Genomic DNA, 20,647 nt, shown 5'->3' with positions numbered 1-20,647 from the left:
GCTCTTCCATCATGTTTTTCTGAAAATGACATATGAAAAGTCAAAACTGGACTCTCAGCCTCAGACCAGGTCTGCACTATTTTGCTGGGGCTGAAAGCCACTGACTGGCTTTGGGCTTGTGCCAAACTCTCTCTTGACACTTCAGCTTCCCTGACATTACAGAAGCACAGAACATCTTCCACAGAGAAACAGGATGCAGATTTTGTTTTTATTCCATCAAGGAGTGATTACAAAAAAACCCAGCACACTGGTAAAAATCAGATTCCGCCAGTAACAAATATCCAGTAAACATTTTATTTAGATGCAGATAATCACCACTGGGATACAAGAACTTGTGTTTGTGCTGGCTGTGAAGCTCAGGGCTGTGTTTATGATTGCAACACACTGATTAGGATCAATATCGGAAGACAGTTTAGCAAATGGAAAACTGTAATTTAGAAAAGCAGTAGCCCCTCCAAAACTTACAAAAAGACCAAAATGAGACCAGTTTCTGAAAGCTTTGCTGCTCTGCATCATCCACAGTCTTTTGGTTTATATATATATATATAAACATACAGTTTAATAACAGGAAGTCCCCCAGGAGAATCAAATGCTTTTTGTTGAGACCCTCACCTGGCTCAGGGTCATGCTTGCTTTTGTGTCCTTGTTTCTAAGGTCTGAAGTCTTTTATCTCTCAACTCTCACGTCTGTTAGACATGCAATTTTCACATTTCTGTCAGTCTTTTTCAGTACTTGCCCACAAAAGTCCTGAAACACATCTCCAAACACTCCACTTTCCCACCTCCCTGCTTCCAAGGTCGTCTTTGGCTTCCATCTCTGCTACACCTACAGACCTCCAACTGAAGCAGGTAACCCAGGAACCTCACCTTGTCTATGCCACTGTGTCTGACAGAACTTTCAGCAGCACACATCAAGCAGGCAGAACCCTGAGTTTTGGGTAAAAAATCACAAGATCCATAATTCCACAGAAGGAACTGAGAAAAGACAAGACACCACAGTGCAAAGAGCCATGTGTGAAGTGCTTCAGCAGCTGCAGGAGCCTGAGTGTTCTGTGAGTGTTGGAAAGAGGGACAGCTTCTCCCTGGCCCCATAGCTGTAGGCAACAAAAATGTAGCAATGCAAAAAAACCCACCCAACGAAACCCCCCAAACAAAAAGATTAAGCAGAACAAACTCCGTGGTTTTTTACAAGGAAGGACACTTTAAAGCTTCAGTGAGTTTGCTGTTTCATTCCTTCTACTTTTCCCTTTTCCCAGGAAGGCGCGCGCACGCACACACACACACGCGCACACACGCACACGCACACACACGCACACACACACACACACACGCACACACACGCACACACACACACGCGCACACACGCACACACACACACACGCACACACGCACACGCACACACACGCACACACACACACACACGCACACGCACACACACGCACACACACACACACACGCACACACGCACACGCACACACACGCACACACACACACGCACACACGCACACACACGCACACACACGCACACACACACACACGCACACACACACACACGCACACACAGAGATCCAGCTTGGGCTGAGGTCACATGGTCAGTGCCACGGCTGGAGGACATGGTCACTGCTGCAAGCAGCCTGAGGTGCAGCTGGGAGCTCTACACCTCAGTCATCCCCATCTGTGTCCTTTGAGCTTGACACAATGAAGACCCAAAGGGTCTGAAAAAGCAGTTCCAGAATCAAGACTTGGAAGTTGATCAGGCAATGGAATCAGTTTTCTTCAGCCTCTCCTTGATTCTCACGTTCTAAATGCGGGCAGTGGAGCACATCCCATCACAGAGAGTTAAGGAATTTTGGGAGTGATACTGAATAACAGACTGGTACAAGTATTTTTGATATTTGTTTTTAAACCTTGTATTTGCCTAGGAGCTCCGTTATGGGTAAACTCACCTGCCAGCAAAGGAATACTTTAAAAAGTTCATCACAATTGCACCAAGGTTTAAATTTATCACCATTCACCCCATAAATATGGAAGGCCAGGAGGAATTACCTGTCACATGCACAGGCCCTGCTCCCTGGGTGTGTGCCCAGACACACCGTGAGTGCCAATGCCCCACAAGCAGGATGGGGGTCACAGCAGCTTCAGCAGGAACTCGTAGGTGGCGTTGATGATCCCCCAGGACAGCACAGAGCGGTGGTAGTTCAGGTGGGCTCCTCTAAAGAGGCGCATCAGTTTCCTGTCGCGCTCCAGCCAGATCTTCACAAGCACTTTAGAGAAGGACTGAAACTCCCCACCAATCTGAGCCTGCATGCGAGTCTTTACCACATTCACTGGGAAGAACAGAAAGCCCAGCATGGCACCCAGCAGCCCCCCGCAGATGAAGTCATTGACCAGGTGGGTGCTGTGCGAGGTCGCCTCGGGCAGACACTGCTTGATGGGCCCACGCAGGCCGAAGAACAGCACATTACTGGGCCCGTTTCGCAGCAGAATAGGCACCAGCCCCCGGTAATACTCCCTCATTCCATAGGCTTTCAGCACCTTGAAGGCCTGGTAAGTGTTTGTGAACTTATCGTGGTGTTTGTAGTCCTGGAGCAGCGTCTGGACGCGCTCGAAGGGCGTGAGCACGGCCTCGGTGGTGCCGGCGAGTGCAGCGGCCGCGCTGCGCGTCACCAGCTCTGGGGCGCGCGCGTGGCTGAGCAGCAGCGCCGAGAAGTCCTCGTAGAGGCCGAACATGAGCGCCAGGGTGGTGGTTTTCTGCAGCAGCGGGGGCAGGATGCCACGGTAGAGCGTGCGCAGCCCATCGCGGCGCAGCTGGCGCACGGCGTCCTGCGTGCGCAGCCCGTACAGCTGCTGCCGGAACAGCACCTTCTGGATGGGGAAGGTCACCGCGATGTTGGTGAAGGCTGCGCAGTACCCGCACACGTAGTGCTTGCCTGGGGCCGCTGCCTCACCGCTCGCGGGGTCCTCGGGCTCAGCACCTCCCAGACCCATCGTCCCAGCGTTCCTATGCAGCGTCCTCAGAGCCTCCTCCCTGCACCAAAGACAACCAGGTGAGCGGGACTGAGGGGCACCCTGCAGCCTCTGCCACGTCCCTGCATCACTCAAACAACCCCTCAGCAAAGTCCCGCCGAGTTTGAAGGGGAAAAGCAACAAATGCCACATCTGATGGATGTTGCATCGTTTTCTGTTCAAGTCTCAGAGACAGTAAAAAGTAGTTCTGCCTTTCTTGGCACTTTCCAGTTAAAACACAAATAAATCAGGAAGGAAATTGAGATATGAACTCCTAGAGTGCTACACTACAGCCAATAAGCTTACAAACCAGATTTCCCTTGGAATTCCCCTGGAATTAGGAACTGTAACAGTGAAAAGTTGACCCTCACACTAACAAAACATCAAAACTAAATCCAACATGAGCAGCAGCATCACAAGACCTGATCCTTCCACTCTGCCTCTCCCTGCAGCAGAACACAACAGATAAATCACAACCTGTTGCAGTTTATCCCAGTCAGGAGCTGAGCACTTTCAGCCACTCCCTGTGTCTCAGCCACAGCCGGTGCACAGGTGCCACACAGGTGGGATTTCACTGACACAGAGGTGAAATTCCCTGGCAGTCCCAATTCCCTGCCCTGCAGCCTCCTCTGCATCCACACCCACGCTCTGCTGAGGAGTCTCAGAGCTCGAGTGGGGCTGGACCCGAGTCCCAAAGGACACGTGGAAGGGGCAGCTCCCCCAGACAACCCGGGGGAGGACGGCAGGGATCGGTACTTGTGGAGCCCTGTTTGTCAGCAGAAGGGGAGTTTTTATGTAACAGTTGTGAAAAACTATATCTGTCTGAATCCCACCCTCCATCACAGTTCAGTCTGAGGGAGGTCACTGACATCTAGGAGTGGTTTGAGAGCCTCAGATCCTCCCTAGCGCCAGCAGCACGAGATTCCCAGGATCTGAAGGGGGTGTGGGGACAACAGCCCCGCCTGAAGCGAGGAGGTGCTGAATGGAGGGAGGGAAGGGGAGGGGAAAGAAAGGAGGGAGGGAGGAAAGGAAAGGAGCGAGGGGGGAGGGAGAGCGGGGGAGAGAGAAAGAAGGCAAAAGAGAAAGGAGGGAGGGGAAGAAAGGGAAACCCGTTTTCAGCCGCGCCCGCTCCCTGTGGTGTGCCCGCCGTCTTTGTCCCTTGGGGAAGGCCTGACTCGGGAGGAGCTCTCGACAGGCTCCCGGCAGGCCCGTCCCCGCTCACGGCCGCGGCTCCCGCGGCAGCAGCTCATCCCGGTGTCGCACGGCGGGGACAGGTCCCGGGGGAGCCGCAGCCCCGCAGCGCCCGCGCACGGCCCGGGCCGGCCGCGGCCGCTCCCCGGGCAATCCGACCGCCCCCCGCACCGCGCCCTGCCCGCGGAGCCCACGCGGCACATCCTGCGCTTCCCGGCGGCATTACGGCCCCTGCACCGGGGCCCAAGGTCAGTACGGCGGCCGCGGCCGCGGCCCGGCCGGGCCCGCGGAACCGCTCCCTTCCGCCCCCGGGGCGCTGCAGCCGTGTCCGGGGCGGGCTAGCGGGACGCACCTGCGGGCGGTGGTGCCATGGGAGCGGCAGGATCGGGGTCGGGATCGGGATCGTGCGCCCGGAGCGCCTGGCCCGGCGCGGCACCGCGCCGCTCTCTGACGTCACCGCGCCGCCGTGTGACGTCACCGCGCCGCCGCGGGGTGGGCCGACCGCGAGGGGACGCCCAGGCCACGCCTCCAACCTGCCCCAGCCAGTCGCGTGAGGCCGCCCCGGGCCACGCCCAGCGCGGGGCGGGGCGGGAGTGGGGCCGGGAACGGGCACGGGAATGGGAACAGGGCCGGGTTCGCCCGCGCCGGGCCGCAAGTGCTCCCTGGCGGGACCCTCTGCCCAGCCCCGGAGCCCTCAGTGCCCGCGGCTCGACGTCACAGAGTCTCTCTCCTGTGGCGGGGTTCGATTGCTTTTATTAGTTCGGTCGTAAATAACAACGGCTCGTTTGTGTTTCAGTGTTTGTGTCGCTGCACAAGGTCTAAGGAAGCGTCTTTAAACGGAAAAGTAGCCCCGCCCCGTTCGCAAGGCCCCGCCCCTTCCCGGGCCTCCACCCAGACCCCCTTCACCAAGCCCCGCCCCTTCATCAGACTCCTCCCCTCTGTTCTGTCAGCGCCCCCTACCGAGCGAGCTCCGGCACTGCCGCTGGAGTATTTTGGGATGCTTTAGGGGATTTGGGAGGGGGTTTTGGATGTTTAGGCATGATTCCGGGGTGTTCGGGCGGGGTGGATGTTCTTGCCTAAGCCGCGCATGGGAAGATGCCCCCGCAGTGCCGGCCGGGCGGTGCAGGGCCCGGGGCAGCGGTGCCGACCGCTGTCATGGCCTCACCGTGCCCGGTCCTGGCCGGTGCCCGGTCCTGGCCGGTGCCTGCCGTGGGCAGGGATGGGTGGAGAGCACGGATTGCGGCTGGGGACACGCTGAACTGTTTCCCTTATCAGCATGTCCCCTGCCCTCGCCCGCAGCTCTCGGCTCTGTGCCTGTGCCGTACAGGGGCGGGTGCCGAGGGCTGGCACTGCCCAAGTGCCCAGTGCGGGGGCTTGGGACAGCTCAGGGGCTCCGCTCCATCCACCTGCCCGGGGCAGGACCGTCCCCCCCAGCCTGGCCAGCACAGCCCCGGGCCTGGGTACATTTTTCAGCCTGTCACTGAAACACTGCAGAGAGAAGTTCTGGGGTAGGGAGGAAGGGGAGGGTTTTCCTGCCCAGCTCTCAGTGGGAATTTGCTCAGGTAGGAATTATCAGCTGGAATAGGGAGCAGAAATATATATCAGTAGGATGTGCCCTCTTGATCCTGCACAACATCCTCCCCTCCTGGAGACAGACGCTTTTTATTACAGCTTTTTCTACATAAATATAAAAAAGCAGCATTGTAATGAAGCAAACATCTGTTCCACCCTGGTGCTGGACCCAAATCCAGCAGACAAAGGCATCCCCATGATGTTCTGAGGGAGGGGCTGTGTTGCTCCTCAGACCTCTTGGGCTTTTCAGTTAATTTTCTTGCGCTTCCGCTGTCCTGCTGGCGCCTTCTGCATGGGCAAGGGCAGGGACAGAGTGCCCAGCTTGTGGTTCTGGTCGTTCTCCAGCCCCAGCCCCCCTTTGGCCTTGGATATCTTCAGCCGCAGAGCCTTGGCGATGTCCAGGATCCTGGAAAACAATGAAGAAACACCATCAGTGGGGCTGCCGAGCCTCCTGTGCCATGACACCGCAGGGATCCGTGGCCTCCTGCCCTAATCCAAGGAGCAGCCAGCAGCTGACACCTGCTGGGAAATGCAGGTCCTGCACCTACAGACACCACCTGTGGAAAACTAAATCCTGACCCAGATGCCAGGGTAGTTTCAGGGCTCTCCCAGGGTCTCCCTGTAGGAGATCCCAGCAGGTGTGAACACACAGGATGGCTCACCTGCTCTCCTGAAGCTTCATGTCATTCTGCAGGACGGTGAGATCTGTCTGGAAGTTGTTGATGTGCAGAGCCAAGAGAATGACATAGGCAGTGATTTTAGCCTTCATGGATGCAGAGACTAAATTCTGGACACTGTGCGGCAAAAGAGAGAACTTGTGAGATGTGGAGTGTATGGGAGTTCCTGATGGCGTGTCTGTGGCCACTCAAACTGAGCTCTGCCCTATCTGCGCCTCAGGAGCCTCACAGTGTCCCTTACCTGCCGTTGTTGTAGGTCAGTGAGGTGAAATTCTTCATGAGTTTCCTGCTGATGATGTGTGGGCACTCGGGACCCATTGGATCTAGACCAGAGACGGGCTTGGCAAAAGGATGAGGAACACACACCCACCCATCACAGCAGCACATGTATCACCCTGACACTTATAATGGAATATCACAGAATATCCCATGTGGGAAGGGACCCACAAGGATACTTGAATCCAACCCCAAGAATCCCACCATTTATCACCTCTTCCCAGGAACACAGAGACCCTAAAAGAAGCCTGGGCCCTTGGCTTCTAGGTTTCATAATTCTTCAGGTCTGAGAGGCTCCTAACAGCTTTTATTTTCTTCGTAAAAGGGATCTCCCACTTCTACACTAGACAATCTAAAATACACACACACTTAAGTGTGTATTTCTTTTGCCACAAAATACTAACAAAGCTGAGACCACATTTACAAGTCCCTATTACAACCAAGACTAGTCATTCCCACATCCTCCTTAGCAGTCCTACAGGTGACTCCTGTGTCCCCAGGAACACAGGAGGACACTACAGCCAGGCTTGCCACTTCCTCCTCCATCAGCCCTGCCACAGACTGACAAGGACATTCAAATACACAACTTCTATGGAAGATTGGCAAGCCTGGAAAATCTCAACCAAAGTGTTTGGTGTCGTGTTGTTTCAAAAGCAGGACCCTGAGGACAAAAGAGATCCCCACACTCAGCTGACAAGCAAGGGATGCCAAAGACATTCCCAAAAGCACATCTTCATGAGCTGAAAACTCTCTTACGTTTCTTCTTGATCACTTTCAGGTGGCTGAACTTAATGAGGGTGTCCAGGAACCAGAGGCATCGGGCTTTGTGGTCTCTGCTCTTCTCATCAGCAGGCAGGAACTTCAGCTCCTCCAAAACAAAGGAGCAGTGGCTGCAGGAGAGGGAGGGGGAGTTCAGCTCCACAAAGAGCACCTCGCTGCTGTGCACATAACTATCCCCCATGTTCCCCAAGGAAGGTGTTGCTCAGCCATGCCTGGATCACACGTTCCCCTCTGCCCCAGGGCAGCTCTCGTGCTCCTAGCCAGGACATGGCCCTCAGCAGCAGCATTACCTCCTCTCCTCTGCCTTCTTGGTGATGTCCTCCGCGGTGGCGCTGGCCAGGGCAGCTGCTGGCACCCGCAGCGCCTCGTACTCAGTGGGGGACAGGACTGGCAGGGCTTTAAGGAAAAGAACAGGCCTGGGCTCTCCCTTCCAGGGACAGCAGCCTCTAACAGACTGTGGCACAACCCAAGTCACTTCTGCATGGCCAGCCTCACCACTATTCCCAGGGGAACTGCTGCCAACAGGGAGAGAATCCTGCTCAACACAGAATTACCCTGCTCCCAGCTTTTGGGTTGTGAGAGGTAAAGGCTGGGCTCACTCCCAGATGGGCACATCGAGGTTTACAGACATGGGAAACCCCTGTGACCAGGAAAAGATACTGTCCTCGAACTTGTACACGTGCTCCGGCCTGTCGGCATCCTCGTGGCATGGCGGGAGGAAGGCAGAGATGGTCTGCACGTCATCCTGGGCCACATCCTGCATCAGAGCTTGGGAGGGAAGCAGGAGGGGAGTGTTTGGACTGTGCAAAGCAAAATGCAGAGAACAGGAACATAACCAAAATCCTCCCTTTAGACGCAAGTCTACTCAATGGTGTCTCTTGGGTCAACACCAGTTTAGTCACAGCTGGAGCTTTAAACATTTAAAACTTCTACCAAGAACCTTCTGCTCCTTAAAATTTAGAAAAACCATTCCAGACTAGAGAAACATTTACAAAAGAAGGGCACCAAGATGTCTGGCTGCTGCTTGATGGGCAGAGCACAGTTTTGGCACCCTGGGTTCCAGCAAACACCTACTTGGCACAAAGCAGCTCTGGGACCACTGTCAGTATCCACCCCAGAACAAAAGGGATGAAAGCTACTGGGTTCTACATTCAACAGACACCTCTCTTGTGCATACCAATGACACTCAGGATCCCAGAAGTGCTCTGGAGGGCTTCTGTCCGCCCTCCTGCTCAGCATAGGGGGGTCCACAGCACAAAGTCAGGGCAGCCACAGCTCTGTCCTGCCACAGCCTGGAAACCCCCCAAGATGGTAACCCTGCACCATGCTGTGACCTGTCCCAAGGGCGCAACAGTCTTTGAGGTAAGTCTGTGCCATTTTCCACAGCCATGCCACTGAGTTCAGACCAAGGTCACTGGCTTTATCCCAGCGAATGCATATCCAGGCACTCCCACAAGAGCTCCCAATACTGGGCAGGATGAACACTGAGGTCACAGGGCCTTTCCCTCATTCAGGTAACTCCCACACCAAGACTAGCAGGAGCAAAAGGAAGCCGTTCCCTCATGTGTGCCTTTCTCAGCTGTTAGACCAGCTGCTTCTTCAGTCACTCCCCACTTGGTAAGGACAGGAAAAGGCCCTTCAGGCTGCCATCCTTAAACGCTGAGACAGAATCCTCTCACCTGTCACTCCCTTTGAATCTATAATGTTTGCTGCTGCTTTTGTCACAGCTGTGCTCACGATGTCGTTGCCCACAGCATTCATGTGCCGAGAGCTCAGCGCTCGCTTCTGCTTGCTGGTGCCAAAGGCCTCGATACACAAATCCACCTGTGCAGGAGAGACACACATTAAAGCACCCTGTGCACCCAAACCCCATCGTTCATTCCACAGCCACATCCTCTAATAAAACTTCAAACACTTCACAGGGCAACACCTGCGCGTGGAGGTGCTGGTCTGCGAGGGGCAGGAAGCTCCTGGGATGGCGATCCTGCCTAAAATAGCCACGAAAATACTGCCAAGTCAGGCACTAACTGTACTGCCTCCAGGGCACAGTGACAGTGCTGCACCTGCAAAGGTTTACCCTGGAGGACACCAAACACCCCAGCCTCACACAAGCATCACCTGCCCCTGTTGGCCGGATACTCACAGCAGAATGTGACATGGGGTTTCAACTTTACCTTCTCCCTGTAGGATTTTTTCTGATAATCCTTTGCGTCATCAGGTATCAAGTTATCTATAAAAGAACAGAAGTTAGTCTGCTTGGATGGCAGCAACCAGGACAGGTTGGCACATCACATCAGGATCAATTCCACAGGGCTTGGCCACTTAAAAGAACACATCAAATATGAGAACCTAGAACAAAAAAAGAGCTTTTGCTATAAAGCCTATGGGTGCAATGGAGTGTGGCCAATTGGGTGTGGCCAAACCCAGGTCCTCCTTCACAGAGTGAAAATCAGCTCTGAAAGACCTGATCCTTTGGGTTACCCTCCTGGGTCCCGTGACAAAAACTAGTTCTGCTGAAGACAACCTGTTTTATTTTTCAGGGATCCAGTCCTCCCTCAGCAGAGCACACCCAGATAAAGCTGCACTTGAGCAGTGACACTCTGACTCTCACCTTCACACTCCCTGCTTAACCTCCACTCTGGTCTCACTGTGCTTCCCTCTCCCACTGTTCCTCACAGCATGGAGGAGTGAAGGAATCCTCCTTCCTCCATGCTGAGGGAACAAGGCAGGAATGAGGAAGACAGAGCAGCTTGAGAGCTGGAGGCACATACAGGCCTGGCATGGACTGGGCCAACACCCAGCACCTCCCACCTGAGAGCAGAGGCTGCATGTTGAACATCTCGGCGTTGTAGACCTCCATCTGCCCAGAGTCCTTGTCCAACACACCTACAAAGTACCTGGGGAGAACAGGGGCAAGTGATTGGTGGGAACCAGAAATGACTTAAACTATGTGGTCTTCCCACCCCTGCCACTTTTCCTGCCTTGCACATTCGGAATGTCATAATAAACCAAGTTACCTCCAAGGCACGTGTACATACAAAAACATAACATCTCACTGCTCTAAGTAAATGTAGAAGTCTTAAGGCAACTAAACTAGGTGAAATGTAGGTCCCATCACAGTTCTGAGCCAGGCCAAGGGAAGGGACTAGAAGCTCTGTGTCTGAGCAGCCCCTCTCTACTCCCAGCTCCTTCTTCCATACCTGCACAGGGAGTTGCACCTCATGACCCCGCTGCCGAAATTGTGCCCCACGTAGCAAAGCCGCTCTGTCTCCGAGACCTGGGAAACCAGGGAGAACTCCTTGAACACAGGGCTGTTGGGGACCTTCCCTGCCTCTGCCTTGGTGCCACCAAGCTCTGCACTCCCAGGAATCATAACTTAAACCCAGACTGTACCAGCATGGCGAGCATGTACAACACCTCACTGTGATCAAGCCTTAATAATTCACATTAAAACGTGGTTTTCAATGACCCACTAAAGCTCCAGAGCTCCTGAGCCCCTGTAATTTACCAAGTGAAATCCAGAGCCAGCACAGGAGTGGCTCAGCCACCTAAATCTATTTCCAATGCATAATGAGAACGTGTTGGTGTCTCTGCTCCGCTGCAGTGAATTTCCCCCAAGGACTTGGGCTGAAAAGTCATTTATTCCTCGAGGGAAGCAGCTGTAAAGCTTAACAGCAGCAGCAGAAAGCACCTTCTGACTGTACCCTTGTTTCTCTCTCTCCACGGAGAGACCTTCTCATAATGTAATTTAGCCAGACAAAGACAGCTTTGGTGAAGATTTCCCTGCGTGAACAGAACACAACAGATTCCATGACCTTTGGCAGGTCCCTGGTCCCTGCTCTGCCTTCCCAACCCCGCAGCTCCACCAGCCACATCAGAGCCAAAACCCCTTCCCAGCCCCAGGGAGCTCCTGGCAGCTGCAAAACATCTCTGTGGCACAGGCTGGGCTGAACTCTGAGAGGTTTTTAGAGAAATCTGCTGCAAAGCTCAGCAGAGACTTTCACAGAATCATGACTTGGTTTGGGGTGCAAAGGACCTTAAAGTCCATCCAGTCCCATCCCCTCACATGGGCAGGGACACCTTCCACTATACCAGGTTGCCCCAAGCCCTGTCCAACCTGGCCTTGCACACTTCCAGGGATGGGGCAGCCACAGCTTCTCTGGGCAACCTGTGCCAGGGTCTCCCCACCCTCACAGGGAACAATTTCTAGTTCCCACATCCAGGAGCTGCCTCGACCACGGCCCTAAGGGCAAAAGAGGGTCAAAGCCCTCCAGTGCAGGACTCGCCCGCGGTGGGATCGGCACGGGAATTCCAGATGCAGCTCGTGCCGTGACCTGCAGCGGCTCCGCGTGTGGCCATTGCCCGACTATGGCTGTGACCTGGTTATCACCTTATCGTACATTGCTATCACAGCATTCTTGTAACAAGCGTGGGTAGTGCCTTCCCAAATCTTCGTTCGTGAAGCCTAGCCATGAAGGAATGAAAGACTCATAGCATCTCGGGATGAAGGCGATCTGCCTGCCCGGAGCCGTCCCCGCCCTTCCTAGGGCGGGCCCTTACCAGGATCCTGCGGTGCCTCTTTCGGGGATGCGCCGTGTCCCGGCTCCGGTACACGGTGAAGCGCAGGGACTCGGGGCTCCGCAGCCTCCCGTTGGCGAACCGCACTGTGGGACAGGGACAGGGAGCCCGTGAGTCCCGGGAAGGGCCAAGACCCGCCTCGCGCCCCCAGCCCAGCCCGGCCCTGCTCACCAAGCGCCGCCGGCCGCTCCGCCTCGAGGTCCCCGCGGTAGCGCCAGGTGGCGGCGGCCATGACGAGAGCCGTGAGAGCCAAACTCCGCGTCGCCACCGCCTCCGGCAGCGTCAATAAGCTCATCCCCGATTGGGCGGGGCGGGACGCGGCTGCCACTTATAAATAACGAGGCCATCCGTTGGCTGTGGACTGGGTGCGTGCGGTCGGCGGCCGGAAGTGGCGCCATCGGGCGGCGCGGCGGGCGGGGACGGAGCGGCGGGAGCGGGGCCGGGCCGATCCCGATCCCCATCCCGAACCCATCCCCACGCGGCCCTTTCCGCGCGACCCTTCCCGTACGGACACCGCAGGTGATCGGGAAGGGCGAGGGAGGGGAGGGCGGTGGTGACGTAGGAACTGGTGACCCCCCGGTCGGGGTGGGACCGGGGCTCTCCGTGTTCCTCTTTATGTCCCGTGAGCGGCACAAAGCGGAGTCTCCGGGTGTGTTTTTACCGGTGCTGATGCACCGCTGGGATGCAGGTGCTGCCCTGAGAGGGACACAGAACTTGTATGTTCCAGGTGAGGCACAAAAGGAAAAAAAGGGGGAGTGAAGGGGAGAAAAGGACGCTGCCTTCAGGAGAGCAGGAGCAGCTCTTGTTATCTTGTTATCTTATTAGCAGTCATTGGACGTTCTGGAGCTTTCAGAGGCTTTAAAGCAGTTAATTTCCGAGCCGAGTGTTTCGGGTGGTAACTGGGGAATGATCTCCGTGTCCCGACTCTGTCCGAGGACACACGGTGGGATTGTTGGAGTGTCTGTGCAGGACCAGGAGCTGGACTCCATGGTCCTTGCGGGGCCTTTCCAGCTCAGGATATTCAGTGATCCCACAAGGTTTTCCCCTTCCTTGCTCCCCCATCGCCCGGAGGAGGAGAAGGAGAAGGAGGAGGGTGAGTGGATCGTTGCACTTTGGGGTTAAAAGCCAGGATTGAGAAGAGAACATGGCTGGGTTGGGTCACAGTGAGGGGCAGCACAGATGTGTGACACGGGGGTGCCACAGTGTCTGTGCCCCCTGAAAGGAGGCACCCGGGGCTGGGAGGAGCGTTGTTTTGGGGGTGTGTGTGTGTTTGACCTCCCCGCAGTGGGTCAGGGCTGCAGTGTAATCATCTGTGCCAGTCATGTATTTCCAGGGAATGGAAACCCGGTGAGGAAGTTGTGGCCATTAAACATAGTAGAAATTGTGCTGATAAAACCTGAATTCCTGTGGAAAAATCTGCAGTGCGCTTCTTCTTCTACATGATTGTGTCACTATCTGTCCCTTGACCTTATAGGGGATTTTGGGTTGTGTAGGAGAATAAAGGAATTAGCCATGACTCTGTGAGCTCTTTCAGAATGTAGTTCCAGACACCAACTTCAACAAGAAATGTGGGAATCCAGTGCCTGTAGTTCTTTGACACAGGCCCTAGTCCAGGGACAGGCAGGATGATGGTTTTCCAGGCAGGATTTTGCAGATGCTTTTTCATTGCTTGCCCTTAAACTTTTCTTGGCTCTGAGCATTTGTATTTATAGTAAAACTACTTGTAGCTCAACAGTTTGGTGTGTTGTCTGTTCACTTGTAGGCCTTTGTTTGGCTGTAGAACTGGGCAGTTCCCTCTTCTGTGGGAACAAGATCTCTGCATCACCCTGGAGTCTGTGTGTGTTTGGTCTGGCTCGAGAGCTCCAGCCTTTCTGTGTAGCGAGAGTTAAATACCAAGCCAAACCCATGTTCCTGGAAGCAAAACTGGAGTTTGTCTTGTTTCAGGTGCACAAAAGATGTGATCACTTTTGGTGCCTGTAAGCAAGACTCCCTTGGAATTCTGAAATCCCAAATGATCAGTCAAAACAATGACTCTTCCCTATTTCCTCTGTTCTAAATGTGTGTTGCTGCCTGGGCAGAAGTGCTTGGACGATCCCTGTAACCCACATTCCTTCCTGGGGTCCAGCTTCATTCCTTTTGCTCTGTTTGGAAATGTTGTCTTATTTTTACTCCTGAACACACATTGGCAGTGAAAGATAAATGAATCCACGTATTATTTATGTTCCTGTTTCTTATTTAGAAAAGCAGCAAACACATGTGTGCTTGAGGATGGACTTTCTGAATTGGCAGACTTGCATTTGATCCCTCCTCAAAAGCAAAATTCTGTCTATGTGACCTTTTATTTCAGCTGCTTTATGGTCTCCATTTGTCTAATGGTGCTGTGGTGTTGATATTGGAAAATAAATGTGAGCACAGGAATGTGTGTGTTTGCCTTGGTCATGCAGCCTTTCTGCTCCCCAAATCTTACACTTCAATTTTTTTCATGAGAAAGAGTAGAGATATTGCCGAAAGTCACCTCTTCAGTCTTAAGATAAGTTTGGTAAGATATGACTTCTGTTCTATTAATGGACAATCAAGAAAAAGCCACCCCTCAGTCTGTCTGGTTGTCTCATTGAGCAGTGTATTGTTTTACCAAAAACTTCCTATCACTTCCCTCTCAGCCCTGTGAGGTGAGAATTAAAGTCCAGGAGTTTCCGTGGGAGGTCACTTAATTGTGTGAGCAGTTTATTTGCAAGGGTGCAGCAGGTTATTTACAATCAGATCTTTTTACAAACCAGGGTTAAATGTTTTACTAGTGAGTTGTTTTAGTTTGGACAGATGCTGACAGGGACGAGATGATCTGTGTTGTTTGGTTTGCAGCACTGTGACATGGCTGGTGCTAAAGTCAGCTCTGTGGCAGAACCTGGATTTCCTTCCTTCTCCTCCTCCTTTTGCTCCTCCTTCTCCAGACTGCCAGCTTTGATCCTGTAACTGTGTGGTGTGGCAAATTCAGATCAGTTAGTGTTTGTCTTTCAGCTGTCACCTTTCCTCTTTAAACCCAGGCTCGCTGCAGCCTGACTGTGACCTTCAACCATGGAATCACAGACTGGTTTTGGTTGAAAGGGACCTTAAAGTCCGTCTCTGTCCCGTTATCCCAGGTTGCTCCAGGCAACCTGTCCAACCTGGCCTCAAACACTTCAGGGATAGGGCAGTCACAGCTTCTGTGGGCAACCTATGCCAGGGCCTCACCACCCTCACAGGGAAGAATTTCTTCCTAATATCTAAGCTAAGACTACTCTCTTTCAATTTGATCCCATTCCCCCTTGTCCTGTAACTCCAGGCCCTTGTAAATAGTCTTGGCCCATCTCTCTTGTAGGCCCCTTCAGCTACTGGAAGGCCCATTTAAGTCATCCTGAAGCTTTTCTTCTCCAGGCTGAACAATTCCAATTCACTCAGCCTTTCCTTGCAAGAGAGCTACTCCATTCCACTGATCAACTTGGTGGCCCATATAATGGTTTCTTCTGTTTTGTAGGATCATGGATTTTCCAGGACACTTTGAGCAAGTCTTCCAGCAGCTCAATTACCAGAGGCTCCATGGCCAGCTCTGTGACTGTGTCATCGTGGTGGGGAACAGGCACTTCAAAGCCCACCGCTCCGTGCTGGCCGCGTGCAGCACCCACTTCCGAGCGCTGTTCACGGTGGCCGAGGGGGACCAGACCATGAACATGATCCAGCTGGACAGCGAGGTGGTGACGGCCGAGGCCTTCGCTGCACTCATCGACATGATGTACACGTCCACGCTCATGCTCGGGGAGAGCAACGTGATGGACGTGCTGCTGGCCGCGTCCCACCTGCACCTCAACTCCGTGGTGAAGGCCTGCAAGCACTACCTGACCACGCGGACGCTGCCGCTGTCGCCGCCGAGCGAGCGCGCGCAGGAGCAGAGCGCGCGCCTGCAGCGCTCCTTCATGCTGCAGCAGCTGGGGCTCAGCATTGTCAGCTCCGCGCTGGGCTCCTCGCAGGGTGCCGAGGAGCCGCCCGGCTCCGTGCGGAGCGGCCTGGAGCAGCGCGCCGCCTTCCCCATGCGCCGCCTGCACAAGCGCAAGCCGCCCTCTGAGGAGCGTGCCCGGCAGCGTGTCCGGCCTGCCGTGGATGAGCCCGGGGCTGACGTGGCCGCAGAGGGCGGGCAGCCTGTCCACTCACGCGAGGATTTCTTCTCTCCGGACTCGCTGAAGATCGTGGAAAACTCCAAGGCTGACACAGTTGCTGATAACCAGGAGGACAACACGATCATGTTTGACCAGTCTTTTGGTGCTCAGGAGGATGCTCAAGTGCCCAGCCAGTCAGACAACGGCGGGGCAAACATTTCCCAGTTGTCCATGGCATCCCAGGCCACACAGGTGGAGACCAGCTTTGACCAGGAGGCTGCTGCTGAAAAGAGCAACTTCCCATGTGAGAATCCGGAGGTCAGCCTGAACGAGAAGGAGCACATGAGGGTGGTGGTGAAGTCGGAGCCCTTGAGCTCCCCAGAGCCCCAGGATGAGGTGAGCGACGTCACCTCCCAGGCGGAGGGCAGTGAGTCCGTGGAGGTGGAAGGAGGAGTGGTGAGTGCGGAGAAAATCGAGCTGAGTCCTGAGAGCAGCGACCGCAGCTTCTCTGACCCGCAGTCCAGCACTGACAGGGTGGGAGACATCCACATCATGGAGGTGTCCAACAACCTGGAACACAAGTCGTCTTTCAGCATTTCAAATTTTCTGAATAAAAGCAGAGGCAGTGGCTTTGGAGCCAGCCAAAACAGTGACGACAACATTCCCAACACCACCAGTGACTGCAGGATGGACAGCGACACCTCTTACCTGATGAGCCCAGAGTCGGGGCCCACTGGTGGCCACTCGTCCGCCACTGTCTCCCATGTGGAGAACCCATTTAGCGAGCCCGCAGACTCCCACTTTGTGAGGCCCATGCAGGATGTGATGGGTCTGCCCTGCGTGCAGACCTCTGGGTACCGGGCAGCGGAGCAGTTCGGCATGGACTTCCCACGCTCAGGCCTGGGCTTGCACTCGCTGTCCCGGGCCATGATGGGCTCGGTGAGAGGCGGAGCCGGTGGCTTTCCTGGCTACCGCCGCATCGCCCCCAAAATGCCGGTGGTGACCTCTGTGCGGGGCTCCCAGCTGCAGGAGAGCTCGTCCGGGTCCCAGCTGCTGATGAACGGGAGCACGTCCTTCGAGAGTGGGCACCTGTCGCAGCCCGGCCCCCCGCAGCTCACCAGGGCGTCTGCGGATGTGCTGTCCAAGTGCAAGAAGGCGCTGTCGGAGCATAATGTGCTGGTGGTGGAGGGCGCACGCAAGTACGCCTGCAAGATCTGCTGCAAGACCTTCCTGACGCTCACGGACTGCAAGAAGCACATCCGCGTGCACACGGGGGAGAAGCCCTACGCCTGCCTCAAGTGCGGGAAGCGCTTCAGCCAGTCCAGCCACCTCTACAAACACTCCAAGACCACCTGCCTCAGGTGGCAGAGCAGCAACCTGCCCAGCAGTTTGCTCTAAGGCGCTGCCCCGGGGCTGCCGCGGTGGGGCCGGCGGACGCTGCCGTGCGGTGGTGCCACACACACAGAGCCTCGGCTCTGCCATTGGGGATATCCGGTACCTACCTCGCGGGGTGTCGCGGGCTCAGCCGCCCGCCGGGAGCTGCGCAGCGGGCGTGGGGATGTGACCCCCCACAGCGAAGCACCCCCTTTGCAGGGCAGAGGGGTGACAGTGTGGGGATCTCATGAAATAGCACGTTTAGAGAACAAGAAACTGAAGTGCAAATTTCATTTTTTTTTTTTTGTTTTTTTTTTCTCTAAAGCATTTTGTAACAGTGAAAGCATTTAAATAATTATTGTAACATGAATTGCTGCATTATGTGTGGACAGTAGCGCAGACCACTTACCTTTAAAAGAGAAAAACAGCTTTGGCTGCACCTGTCTGACATAATGCTTTCAAATACGCTAATTATAACAATAGTTCTAGGATTATGAATGTATGTTTGGCTGTTTTGTAGTAAAGAACACTGTGTAATCAAGGTGCTTAAATTAAATACCAGACAAGTAACTTTTGGACTGCCAGGTGTACATATAACTTTAATACAGGAAGATCTGGATGTTTGGCTGACCTTTTTTTTTTTTTCCCGTAGAAACACGTATTAAGTGATAAGTGAAGTACTGTCTCTTGTTTGTGCTATTCCTAGCAGTATTTTAACCAGTTCGTATCTCCTATGTTACAATTCTATATAGGCAGGAGTCTGAACAGAGCTTGTCTGTTGTTTCGAAGGAGGGAGGTAATTTGTGATGGCTTTTTTTGCCGTGTAAGACAGTCTCCCTCTGTTTCCAGATGCCAGCAGTCCATCTGGTCCTCGTTACTGTGTGAGCATGTTGTCCTTCTCTCTTATCTCCGGGCTTTAATTTCCTCCTCTGCACAGCTTCCCTTCACAGCTGTGGATTGTTCCTCAGATTGAACTGTCAGGAACAATCCTCGTTTGCCATATCTCATAGAATCACAGAATATCCTGAGCTGGAAGGGACCCATTAGGATCATTGAGTCCAGCTCCTGGCCCTGCACAGGACACCCCAAGAATCCCACCATGTGCCTGAGAGCGTTGTCCAAACATTTCTTGAACTCAGACAGCCTTGTGGGGCTGTGCCCACTGCCCTGGGGAGCCTGGTCAGTGCCCAACCACCCTCTGGGGGAAGAACCTGACCCTGCCCTGACACAGCTCCTGAGTCCTGTCACTGGTCCTGAGAGTGAACAGATCAGTGCTGCCCCTCTGGGGGATGTTGAAGACCCCAGTGAGGTCTCACCTCAGTCTCCTCCAGGCTGAGCAAACCAAGGGCCCTCATCCGTTCCTCATAAGGCTTCCCCTCTGGACTATTCTACATCCTCATGGCCTCATTTGGATGCTCTGTAGTGGCTTCATGTTGGTTTTATATTGTGGTGCCCAAACTGCCCCAATCTTGAGGTGAGGCTGCCCCAGGGCAGAGCAGAGCGGGACAATCCCCTCCCTGGCCCGGCTGGCCATGCTGGGCCTGATGCCCCCCAGGACACAGTTGTCCCTCCTGGCTGCCAGGGCACTGCTGACTCATATCTCTCAATAAAATGTCATTGTCAAATCCAAGCCTTCTGCTTAAACTAGTGTCATAGAAGTACTTTTCTACATAAGCTAAAACAACCTAGTGTAAGTTTAATTTTAAAAAATAGCACAGTACCCTTTGGGTAGTGGAAATTTGTCATTCTCCATGTGAGATGTGTAAATCTCATTTTAATTTCCTATTCTTTGATGCCATTGTAACTTAATACTGCCTGCAGACTCCTTTTTTCCTTGTCACCGGTGCACACAACCTGGTGTTCAGCATCTTTAGCTTTTTAAACAAACTTTTGGAGCACTTCTGCTGATGATAAATGCTGCTCAGCTGTGCAGAAGCTGGATCAGGACAGAGACAGAGGATTCCCTGCAGCTGTCAGTGTGTCATTTGCACTTGAGCATCTGAAGTAAAAAGGAACGTGGAAACACAGGGGATGGTTGGATTAATTCCTTTAAAATGTTAAGACTTTGCTATAGGGTTTACTTAATGGTTGTATTTCTGGCTCTTGATTTTTTTTTTTAAGCATTAAAAAAATGCAGTTTTTTAAAGCATTGGGATACACTGTGTTTTGTTTGATAATAATCTGAGTATCGGGGACTAACAGCATTAAGCTGCATAAACACTCACCCAAGCATCAATAAAATGCAGTATTTTGTACTTTAATATTTTCTTGTGTTGCTTGCATTTCTGCTGTTTTCATTCTTAAAAACAAGGTGTGGGGTTTTTTGGCGTCACATCCAAATTTCTTGAATTCTTATGCCGCATAGGAATAAGGCATCTGTGTGACCAAGGTGACTAATTAGGAACTAATATAAGCAGATAAACACTTGACTTATGAACTGTTTTTATAAAAATTTTAATGTGGAATGACAGTGCAGGAGGACTTTTTTCTCTGAGAAAAAGTTTGACTTGGAGCATTTTTGGAAGCAGAAGCTTTAAATTTCATTGTCCATTGACACCCTGTGCCTGTGGAGAGGCCTGGAGCCTATGGCTGCTGAGCTGCTTCCCGAGTCTTCCCAAATGAAGCAATAAATTCCTGGGAATGGCATGAATAAATACCTAGGACCTGAGCTGTCCCCTCTCTACGTGAAGGGTGTCTCACCTTACAGCCTGGAGAGCTTATTGCCCCGAATTCCACTCAGAATGGAACTTTACACGGTGGGGTCTTGTGTGGAGGGTTCAGCGTGTCAGTGTTCTGAAACATCCTGAAATAAACCCTGCATTTTTGTGCTCCTGTGTCTGACTGGATTCACTGGTTTGTTGCTCTTCACACCAGCCTATACAGAAATACTCGTGGTTGTAAAAGTGATTGTAAAAGCCTGTACTTGATAATAATTTTGTCCCTGGTAGAGTTCTTCATAAGAACTTCTTAGTGTGTTTGTTACTGAAATAATGTTAATATCTACACAGCATCCATCAAGTTCGTGATCCGTGGTCACTGCTACTCTGAATTCCTTGTGGGAGGATTG

General features: G+C 53.4%; 3 protein-coding genes across 5 annotated transcripts; 1 reads left to right on the top strand and 2 right to left on the bottom strand.

Annotated features, from left to right (window-relative positions):
* Positions 1 to 189: 189 nt before the first annotated feature.
* SLC25A51 (solute carrier family 25 member 51) lies at positions 190 to 4,680 on the bottom strand. Its single transcript, XM_051777615.1, has 2 exons — positions 4,549 to 4,680; positions 190 to 3,027 (listed from the first exon to the last, which is right to left on the bottom strand). The coding sequence occupies exon 2, from the start codon at positions 2,985 to 2,987 to the stop codon at positions 2,127 to 2,129; it is 861 nt and encodes a 286-aa protein (XP_051633575.1). The 5' UTR covers positions 2,988 to 3,027; positions 4,549 to 4,680; the 3' UTR covers positions 190 to 2,126.
* Positions 4,681 to 5,819: 1,139 nt separating this feature from the next.
* On the bottom strand, positions 5,820 to 12,389 carry POLR1E (RNA polymerase I subunit E). Of its 2 annotated transcripts, XM_051777607.1 has the most exons (13): positions 12,251 to 12,389; positions 12,062 to 12,165; positions 11,892 to 11,966; positions 10,702 to 10,778; positions 10,313 to 10,398; positions 9,676 to 9,731; positions 9,181 to 9,325; positions 8,162 to 8,269; positions 7,792 to 7,888; positions 7,478 to 7,611; positions 6,687 to 6,768; positions 6,431 to 6,562; positions 5,820 to 6,174 (listed from the first exon to the last, which is right to left on the bottom strand). In XM_051777607.1, exons 1-13 carry the CDS (start codon positions 12,372 to 12,374, stop codon positions 6,015 to 6,017), a joined length of 1,380 nt encoding a protein of 459 aa, XP_051633567.1. In that variant the 5' UTR covers positions 12,375 to 12,389; the 3' UTR covers positions 5,820 to 6,014. The 2 variants fall into 2 exon arrangements, with proteins under 2 accessions (XP_051633567.1, XP_051633568.1); XM_051777608.1 differs by lacking the exon at positions 11,892 to 11,966.
* Positions 12,390 to 12,480: 91 nt separating this feature from the next.
* ZBTB5 (zinc finger and BTB domain containing 5) lies at positions 12,481 to 19,729 on the top strand. 2 transcript variants are annotated; one of them, XM_051777598.1, is made up of 2 exons: positions 12,481 to 12,598; positions 15,591 to 19,729. In XM_051777598.1, exon 2 carries the CDS (start codon positions 15,595 to 15,597, stop codon positions 17,602 to 17,604), a length of 2,010 nt encoding a protein of 669 aa, XP_051633558.1. In that variant the 5' UTR covers positions 12,481 to 12,598; positions 15,591 to 15,594; the 3' UTR covers positions 17,605 to 19,729. The 2 variants fall into 2 exon arrangements, with proteins under 2 accessions (XP_051633558.1, XP_051633560.1); XM_051777600.1 differs by having other exon boundaries at positions 12,505 to 12,806.
* The last annotated feature ends 918 nt before the right edge of the window (positions 19,730 to 20,647 follow it).

This window comes from Manacus candei, unplaced genomic scaffold (assembly GCF_025592945.1).
Source record: "Manacus candei isolate 608988 ecotype Guabito, Panama unplaced genomic scaffold, ASM2559294v1 h1tg000010l, whole genome shotgun sequence".
NCBI classification, from domain to species: domain Eukaryota; kingdom Metazoa; phylum Chordata; class Aves; order Passeriformes; family Pipridae; genus Manacus; species Manacus candei.
This window is presented reverse-complemented; position numbering and strand designations above follow the sequence as displayed.

Excerpts from the sequence above, each read along its gene's own strand:
- SLC25A51 (XM_051777615.1), bottom strand. The coding sequence starts at position 2,987 with ATGGGTCTGGGAGGTGCTGAGCCCGAGGACCCCGCGAGCGGTGAGGCA.
- POLR1E (XM_051777607.1), bottom strand. The coding sequence starts at position 12,374 with ATGAGCTTATTGACGCTGCCGGAGGCGGTGGCGACGCGGAGTTTGGCT. Across the intron at positions 12,166-12,250 it reads GGAGCGGCCGGCGGCGCTTG|TGCGGTTCGCCAACGGGAGG; the intron begins GTGAGCAGGGCC and ends CCTGTCCCACAG. Across the intron at positions 10,399-10,701 it reads AGGTGCAACTCCCTGTGCAG|GTACTTTGTAGGTGTGTTGG; the intron begins GTATGGAAGAAG and ends TGTTCTCCCCAG.
- ZBTB5 (XM_051777598.1), top strand. The coding sequence starts at position 15,595 with ATGGATTTTCCAGGACACTTTGAGCAAGTCTTCCAGCAGCTCAATTAC.